Source organism: Salvia miltiorrhiza, chromosome 1 (assembly GCF_028751815.1).
Source record: "Salvia miltiorrhiza cultivar Shanhuang (shh) chromosome 1, IMPLAD_Smil_shh, whole genome shotgun sequence".
NCBI lineage: Eukaryota > Viridiplantae > Streptophyta > Magnoliopsida > Lamiales > Lamiaceae > Salvia > Salvia miltiorrhiza.
The window spans coordinates 30,605,560-30,614,990 of NC_080387.1; the positions used below are offsets into that span (position 1 = coordinate 30,605,560).

The following is a 9,431-nucleotide window of genomic DNA, read 5'->3' on the forward strand; positions in this document are numbered from 1 at the left end:
ATATAGAAGATAATGTATGATGTAATGATTCAAAAAGTTAAATGAAACTATTTTTCGTGGACAAAAAAAATGAGTAAGTATGACTCTTTTTTATGGACAAATGAAGTACTCCCTCCGTTTACGAAATGTTATTCTAAGGAATGGAGGCACGAGTTTTAAGAAAATTTGTGTAAGGCCTCACAAATGAAGAAAAGTGAAAAAAGTTAATTTAGTAAGTGAAGAATGGGGTACACATGTTAGTGAATGGGGAAAGAGACCCACAAATTTACTAAAAATAGATTATGACAATTTTTGTGGATGCATCAAAATGACAAAGTATGACAATATTTTATGGAAGAATAAAGTATAAAAACACTCATTTTTCATTTAAAAAGACATGTTTATTTTTAATGAATGTATTATCAATAAAAAAAAAAAACAAATTATCCCAACTTCATCGTCTCCCTTCCTCCCACACGCCACCCTAACCAATTCATCTTCCTCAACTTCATTGTTTTATCAAACACTCATCCCAAATCAATTCATCTTCTCCAACTCTTCCACCATCGGCTTCATCGTCTTCCTCACTCTTATAGTCGCATTCCTTATATCATCATTATCATTGATGTCATTGCAGATCGTGTTTTTATACCCACTTGCACACTTCCACGGTAGGTCGTACAAATATGTAAACATGCATTATCTTTATACGCTTACACGCCCGCACACTATATTGTGTAACCGTGTATTAATTAAAACAAACCTAATACATTAGTTAAAATTAGCTTAATGAACTTTTACACGCTAAAGACTACAATCTTGCCAATCTGCGTAGAATGTTAGAGAACGATAAAAGACTAAAACCTTGCCTATCTGTGTAGGGTTTAGGGCTTTAACTAAGATTATTATGTGTTAATATAAAAGATAAAAAAAAATTAACGTTACAAAATAATAATATAAAAAAAAAATTATAGACCTAAATATTTTATGAACCCTCATTTTCGGAAGGCTCTATGCAATTGCTCACCTCACACTCCCTCGAAATCGCCCCAGCTTGAATTCGAATTAATTATTTAAGGTGTATTTACATTGGTTGTAAAATTTTCATTGGAAAATGATGAATAAGAAATAATGAAAAAATATTATTTTCTTCTCATTTTTTTATCATATGTTTATGGTTTAGATTCTCCATTTAGTGTGCTGCATGAATGGTACTTATGGTCATATTAGTGTCATTAGTGCCATATACTCTCTTATGTAGTGTTGCACGAATGGTACTTATGGTCATATTAGTGCCATTAGTATCATTAGTGCCATATACTTAGATTTTTTTTTTCTTTTCGGTTGGCACATATGACACTATGCCATATGTACCTAACCCGCGCGCAAACTCGAATTCGACCTGAATTCGATCCGCCCTAATTAAGAGCAAAACAGACTTTACACGTAATAAATGGTCAGAATTTGTGTTTTTTCAATTAGTGACCAAATATTGTGTTTCATTATTCAAAATAACTATTTCAAAAGCGCTTTCATAATACTACTTCTTTTGTCTCATTGATAATGGTTCATTACTTTTGGGCACAGTTATTAAGAAGAAGAGTGATTTAAGAGTAAAAGTGATATAAAGTGGTGGAGCCATAACTTTTTGTGAGAGAATGTAGTTTTCTTTTATAGAATAGGTCATTATCAATGAGACAGACTAAAAAAGAAAGTAAGCCATTATCAATGGGACGGAGGGAGTATTATTTAATATTGGAGAAAAAATCATCATAATAAATATATAAAAATAATAAAAAATAAGTGAGAACATACTTTTTTTTTCTTTTTTCTTTTTCATCATTATAAATGTACCCGCAAAGAAAAACTTAACAATAAAATGGGGTCCTTGAAAAACCGGACAATAAAATTGGGTCGGGATGGCAATGCAGGAGCTCTTAATGTTCGATCATTAGGGAACAAAAACAATGTATTCTATAACTATTCAAAGCGATATTTTCTTCTTGGTGTTGTTTTCATATTTAGATGATAGATTTTGTAATAATTTACTTTTATGTTATTATAAAAACTATTCTGGTATCACAAATTTTTCTGGCAAATCGCATATATAAGTGAGACGGATCAAGTTGAAACTGGAGAATAAATTTGAGTACAGGTCAAAGCGAGTCTGGACGCGGGTCGTGAGTCTGAGTCAAATAATTCAAAATAATTATTATTGTAATAAAAAGTGGAGTAAATAATAAAGAACGAAAAAAAAGTAATAATCAACATGAATAAAAATAATATTTTTGAAACATTTCTTTTCTTTATATCAATAATTACTTTTTGTTACAACAATAATAATTATTTGATCAAAATAAGTACACTACTGCCGCGCCTTTCGCTCCGTGCTCGCGCCCTCCGTTGCTCTGTCAGTCACGACTAGTTGAAAAATATGAATTATTTGAAGTAATTTTATTGTGATGAAAAATAATAATCGACGTAAATAAAGGTAATGTTTATGAACAATTATCTTTCTTTATATCAAGAATTATTTTTTTATAACAATAATTATATTTAGGGTTAATTATAGTTTATAGCCTGAACTTTTAACAAATTTCAGTTTATAGCCTCAACTTTAATTTATTTTTTGTATAGCCTGAACTTTGATAAATTATTTAATTATAGCCACCACAATTGCACCAAATTTATGTTAGTAGCCTATTCTTTATCGTAATTACAATTAAAATGATGATCAATTGTCATGAAATTAGAGTCTAATATATTCTACACGAAAAGAGGTTTTCAAAGTAGGTGACACATTATCATCGGACCATCAATGTAGTCGGAATCGCGCCAAAAAGTTAGTGCAACGATGTCAACTTGCAGACGCAATTTCGACCACCGGTGGTCCAATGACGATGGGCTACCTATCGTTGAAAATCTCATTTAATGTAAAATACATTAATTATAATCTGATTTCATGACAATCGGTCATCGTTTCATATGTAATTTCGATAAAAAAGAGCTAATATCATAATTTTGGTGTGATTGTGGCTATAATTAAACATTTTCTCAAACATTTCCCTCAATTTATATATCCCAAAAGTTGTTTGCCATCTTCTCATGCACCATGCCTCCACTTCCACTTCTTCACAACTTCCACCGCGATCCTTTTCGCGCCGCAGCTATCGGAATCTCCACCGACACCATCACGACTGCTAAATTTATTCAATTTCAGTTCAGCTCTCCTCTCAATTTCCGCGGCAAAGCTTTGATAGCAACGGCTGTTTCCGGACGCGTGAACGGCGATCATCCGTCTACAGTTGCATTTTCGTGAGTGCTAGTAATAATAACTATAGGTCTATAGCCCTCTCTTTTGTGGAAATTACTTTTCTTCAGCTTGATGTGGTTTTTCCATTATGATTATGGTATGCATAACTTATTATAATGTGAAGTAACTGAATCTCGAAATTTTGAAGACAGCTTGCCATTCTGTATTCATATTTTTTCACAATGTAAGTGTGGCCGTAGAAGAGTGTTTATTTTTACCTATAACTGATGGTGATTATGAAGTTGTCTCTCTGTGAGGACTTTCCTCTTCAATTTCCTGGTATTGATGTGGCAACGTGAATATTTACTGTTTAACAAGAAAAAAAAAAGTTTCTCGAAGTGGATCAATGCTTGATTATGAGATGTGCTGTATAAAGCGTGCTGATATTGGATCAACTAATTTGTATTTCCTATCAATATTTTTAGGTTGATGCAGGACAAATCCTCTCTGGAGGGAGCTGCCTCGGTAATGTCACTGCTGGAATCTTTTTCTGATTCTGGGTCCTTGTTGACAATTTCATCTACACATCTTGGAGAACTCAAAAATCTTAAGTGCAGGTTTGAAATGTTATGCTGTTGGCCCAGTGAGATGTTATGCTGAATTTTGGTTCTGATACAGACTGCTATTAGATTTTGGTAGTTTTCATCTTGCTCCTATGGTCGCTTATTTCTCTACTCTAACCATCTTGTTTTGGTTGTATTAAAGTATCTGGTATCCACTGCTAATTCTTATTCTTGCCTTGTACATTACATCCTGAATCCCTTTGCTAGACTTGATTTGTCTCTATTTTAGGATGGTCAAATGCAACCTATATTGCTGAGAGGCTTGGACTGCCTGTTGAATTTTTTATTCTGGAAATATGGTACTTCCTAGTGTAGTTTATTTTATTTTTAAATATTAATATCTATCTATTTTTTGTAGCTTCTTTAATAGATACACCAATGCGTCTATACGAATGGTTAGCTTGTTTTTTTGGCATAAAATGCACATGTTTTGGCTATACCTCTTTCATATATCTAGTTCAGTAAAGAGCTTCAGCAAATACGAAACAGAAAGTATGTTTTCAGGAATTGGAGTCCCCTTTCTATCAAACCCTCAAACTGAATTCATATAGAACTGATATACTAACTTTTACCTTAATTTGATTTATTTATCCCCAACTTTACAGGTATTCAGATAGAAAAATCTAACAGCGTCATTTTGCTGAATTCCTCAGCAAATGTTTACACGGAGATCTAATTTCATGTGTCATGGGGTTGTATGATTTCACACACTCTCGAATTTGCTTCGAAATTTAAGAAGGGAACTTACTACATCTCTCATTGAGGGCCTGATATCTGGATTCATTTCAGTGCATTGTAAAGCAAGATCCACCATCACCAGTGCTTCTTGCCTTTCCTCGCTCTCCCAGTACTTGATTTCTTCATCGAAGAAACCAAAGTGATGGTTGTAACCATGTAGTGTCGTCCTTACCCACGAGACAATGTCTAAGCCCTCATCAAAACTGGGATCCACTGGTAATTTTCTGCAAAGAAGCTCTAGCAGAATTACTCCGTAGCTGTATACATCACATTTATCCGTCAACTTTGTTGCGTATGCATTCTCTGAAATGGAAAAGTAGTAAGACCTTGTGAGGTTAGATTCTTGACAATAAGTTTTGATTTCAAGCATATTAAAATTTTAGATGCTACATGAGTTGAATTAGAGCAGGTGCATTATGTATCATTTACATGCATATATAGACATCTCAATCCGAAATTTTCACTTGTTGGAATCCACAGATTGTAGTATAGACAAGCTGAAACGTAAATATTAGCTGATGCATACCTGGTGCTATATAGCCAAGTGTTCCAACAATTACAGAAGCTGTTTGGTCTTCATCGACATCGGAATCCAATTTTGCTGCCCCGAAATCTCCAATCTTCGGTTCAAAATCAGAATCCAACAGTATGTTGTCTGTCTTTATGTCTCTGTGAATGATTGGAGGCACACAGTCATGGTGAAGATACGACAAACCTTGAGCTATTCCAAGAGCGATACGACATCGCTGCTCCCAGGTCAAAGCTACCCGAGGTAATCTCTTGTGCAATAGATGATAAAGAGTACCCTCAGTCATGTATTCTGTAACTATGTATCCATATCCATTTCTGATGCTGTATCCTCCCATTCTAAGTATATTTCTGTGCCTGACTAGGTTCAAAATTCTCATCTCTGAGTTGAATTTTGACTCAGTTAGATCCACCTTCTTAATTGCCCACTGTTTTTTTGATTTCACTGATTCTGCCCTATAAACAGTTCCATGCTTGCCTCTTCCAATCACATGTTTATCACTCCAACCTTCGGTTCCACGAAGAATGTCCATAAATTTCAGATCTTCTGGTAACTCTTCATTGCTTGATTGATGGTACAGCAGTGCCTGATGAGGAGATGATGGGGTACGGTGCCAAAATCGAGTTACTAGCGCGTACATGGCAGCAAGAAGGCATGCTGTCAAGAAAAATGATCCGGTTATTATACCAGCAAGGACTAAGCCTTCTGGATGTGATTTCTTGTGACTTCCACAGTGGCCACTTTTTGTGGATGCTGAGCAGAGTCTTGGATTTCCGAGAGATGTTCCGGGATGCGACTCCAATGCCTTCGCCCAAACAGCTGGAATTTGGCCTGCGAGTTGATTATACGATATGTTCAGAAAAAAAAGTGATCTCATATTGTCTGTGGCTGATGGTATCTCGCCTGAGAAATTGTTGCTTGAGATATCAAGAATCTCCAACATATCAAGATCGCCAATGCATCTGGGTATTTCCCCAGAAATCTTGTTTGTACTGAGGTTCAGATAATTGAAGTTTTCGATTCTACTCAGACTGCAAGGAAAAGGACCCTCAAGCAAATTGTTCCCAAGCTGCAGCTCTAGCAGTTTTTGGCTACTCACAAAAGCGTCAGGAATCACGGCGGTCAATTTGTTGTCTTGAAGCCGAATGATTGCCAGTGTTGATGAAGAAAGGATCTCAGATGGGACACCTCCCGCAAGTTCATTCTTGCTGAGGTCTAGTTTGTCTATTCTTGGACAACGACTCAGCTCGGGAGGAATTTCTCCTGTCAGTCTGTTTGAAGAAACATTCATTTCTACAAGATTTTGAAGCTCCCCAAATTCCTGAGGTATTGAGCCTGAAAACTTATTCTCTGAAAGATCAATCAATGAAAGATTGCTCCAGGAACCAAATGCTGTTGGGATGGTTCCTTCAAATAAGTTTCCTCGAATATCAAAATGTGCAATGCTCGAAGAATTTCCTATGTCATTCGGTATGCTACCTTCCAAACGATTGTTGTAGAGAAACAACCTGTACAGAGACTTACATTTGATAATTTCTGTGGGGAAACCACCAGTAAATTTGTTGTCACCAAGGGTGAAACGCAGAAGGCGGTTGCCAGAACATGCAGCACCTGGAATTTCTCCCGTAAACTGATTTCCTGTAAGATCCAAAATACCTAAACCGGGAACATTATTCTTGCCCAAATCTGATGGAATCTCCCCTTCAAAGTTGTTTTGAGCCAAAACAAGATCTGTAAGGTTTGTCAACTTGGTAATTCCAGCCGGTATTCTTCCTGTCATTCTATTACTGTAGATGCTGAACACTTTAAGAGAGAGCAATCTGTCAATACACTGTGGTATAGGACCCTCAATCTGATTGTAATTCAGCATGAGAATCTCTAAACTCCGGAGACCACAAATCTCAGGAGGAAGAATTCCACTGATTTCGTTAAAACGAAATGCAACTTCGACCAGAGAAGTGCAGTTTCCTATTCCTGAAGGTATAGGACCACTGAGCGTATTATTATAGAGATACATGAATACCAAGTTCTTAAGATAAGAAACCGAAGCTGGAATAGGACCAGTCAAGGTGTTGAGAGATAAGTCGAGGCGAGTAAGCTTTTCGCATTGCTTGATTTCTTCAGGAATGCTCCCATTGAACCTGTTTCCCCCAAGTACAAGCCTTGTTAAATTCCTGAGACTCCACAGGGACATAGGAATTTGCCCTTCAAAGTTGTTTCCAGCAAGGTACAGTCTTCTAAGTTGTGTCAGGCCCTTGAAGATATCCTGCTCTATTACTCCTCCAAGATGGTTAAAAGATGCATTGAGAACTTGGAGATCATGACAGTTGCGTATGGAAGGTGGCAAGGGGCCATGGAATGAATTTTCAGGCAGTTGGAGTTCAACAAGCGAGCATGCCGATGGAAAATCAGGCAAGGTACCGTTTAAAAAATAATTCGAACTCAAGTAAAGATTAGTCAGATTCGTTATAGAGAACAGCTCACTTGGAATTCCACCATTTAACAAATTATAATCCAATCCGAGATAGATAAGGCTTTTGCATTGGCCTACCTCAGGTGGAATCGTGCCAGATAGTTTGTTGCGGCCCAGGTCGAGCCGTTGAAGCTGCCCCGGTCTGAAAACATCAGGTGGAATTGGCCCAGACAGGTTATTGTTGTAGAGGAAAACCTCAATGAGCTGACCGCAGTTTCCAACCACTGCAGGAACGCTTCCACTGAAATTGTTGGCGCTGAGATCAACAGTGATGAGATCAGAAATCTGACACAAATATGGAAACGAATCCTCTAGAACCCCGGTGAGGCCGAGTTGAGGTACAATCAGTGATTGGACACGAAAATCTGTTTTATTTGAGTAGCAAGTAACACCAGGCCAGCTGCAGTGAGCAGAAGCTGAGGTGGTTTGGTTCCATTGCAGGAGAGATCTTGAAGTCTCCGGCAGACTGTTTCGAAATCGGAGAAGCTGCAGCGCAGCTGGAGGCTGCGAAGCAGATGGGATCGGGACAAGAAGCAGAATATACCCAAGAAACAGAACAAACATTTTGGTAAGGCTTGTTTTGTTAAGTTGATGATTTAGAATTCGAATCAAGTGTTATTTTGTGTTGGATTGTGTGTTTCTTTGGCATGAATTTTCATGGATCTTGTGAGCAAGAATCAGCGTGCCTGAACAATGAACATGTGCGATTTGTTTGTTTTTCAATATTAAAGAAGCTAAGCTGCTTTGAGTTGAAGAAAAGGGAATAAATTTACTATAGTAATGCAGATGCTGTCGGTCTAACAAAAGCTGCGTAAATGCTAACTACCCTCATTTGTTTTAAGGTTACTATATTGCATGAGCTCCACGCCCGCCCCACAATATTATTTTCTAATTATAAGCTGCCCATGTTCTTTTTTTTTGTAATTCTGCTGTTATGTCCAATTTATTTGGAATCTTGTGAATTTATATATGATGGGGACATTTCCGTTGGTGGGGCGGTTTTGGAATATTGTGGAAATCTTGTGTTCTTTTTGTTGAGCGCCAAAAATTATTTCACAAAAACTTGGGTGAGGTCAACCTCATACCATGAGACGGGTCGGGTCGGGTCGGGCCGCGGGTTTGACGGGTCGGGTGGGTTTTGGGCGCGGGTCTGGGATACCAGAAATAAAGTACACATTCTCATTAATAAAAGTAATAATTATTGTGAACAAATGTAATAATTTAGAAACATTACATTTCATCATATCAATAGTTACTTTTCCTCAAGACAATGATTATTTGAATTATTATTTGATTATTTTATCATATCAATAGTTACTTTTCCTCAAGATAATGATTACTTAAATTATTATTTAATTTTTTTTTCTATATTCTATTTATTTTCTCCGTTATTCAAAGTACTCCCTCCGTCCCACTGTATCTGAGACTCTTTCTATTTTGGGCGTCCCACTGTAAGTGAGACTCTTTCCTTTTTGGGTAAAAGCTTTTCCCTTTAAACACTTTTTCACTTTTCCACCTACACACAAAATACACCTTTCTTAATTCTCGTGCCCAAAAAAAAGGTCTCACTTACAGTGGGACGGAGGGAGTAATTGTTATTATAGTGAAAAGTAATTATTGACATGAAGAAATGTAATGTTTTTAAATTATTACATTTGTTCACAATAATTGTTACTTTTATTAATAATAATGTGTAGTTTATCCCAGACCCGCATCCAAACCCGACCCGACCCGCGCCCCCGACCCGACCCGTCTCATGCTATGAGGTCAACCTCACCCAAGACCTACTCAAATTATTTTAGAAGCTAAAACTTAGTGTTTGGAGCTGTTTTGAGC

General features: G+C 36.8%; 2 protein-coding genes across 3 annotated transcripts; one reads left to right on the forward strand and one right to left on the reverse strand.

Moving 5' to 3' along the window:
• The first annotated feature begins 2,794 nt into the window (after positions 1-2,794).
• On the forward strand, positions 2,795-8,168 carry LOC131019716 (uncharacterized). 2 transcript variants are annotated; one of them, XR_009100394.1, is made up of 5 exons: positions 2,795-3,320; positions 3,718-5,365; positions 5,706-7,539; positions 7,679-7,933; positions 8,037-8,168. XR_009100394.1 is itself a non-coding variant. In XM_057948309.1 (3 exons), the coding sequence occupies exons 1-3, from the start codon at positions 3,092-3,094 to the stop codon at positions 4,480-4,482; spliced, it is 357 nt and encodes a 118-aa protein (XP_057804292.1). In that variant the 5' UTR covers positions 2,795-3,091; the 3' UTR covers positions 4,483-4,596. The 2 variants fall into 2 exon arrangements, 1 of the variants encoding a protein (XP_057804292.1); XM_057948309.1 differs by lacking the exons at positions 5,706-7,539; positions 7,679-7,933; positions 8,037-8,168 and having other exon boundaries at positions 2,795-3,294; positions 3,718-3,849; positions 4,461-4,596.
• On the reverse strand, positions 4,364-8,411 carry LOC131019705 (leucine-rich repeat receptor-like protein kinase PEPR2). Its single transcript, XM_057948299.1, has 2 exons — positions 5,120-8,411; positions 4,364-4,896 (listed from the first exon to the last, which is right to left on the reverse strand). Exons 1-2 carry the CDS (start codon positions 8,157-8,159, stop codon positions 4,559-4,561), a joined length of 3,378 nt encoding a protein of 1,125 aa, XP_057804282.1. The 5' UTR covers positions 8,160-8,411; the 3' UTR covers positions 4,364-4,558.
• Positions 8,412-9,431: the final 1,020 nt, after the last annotated feature.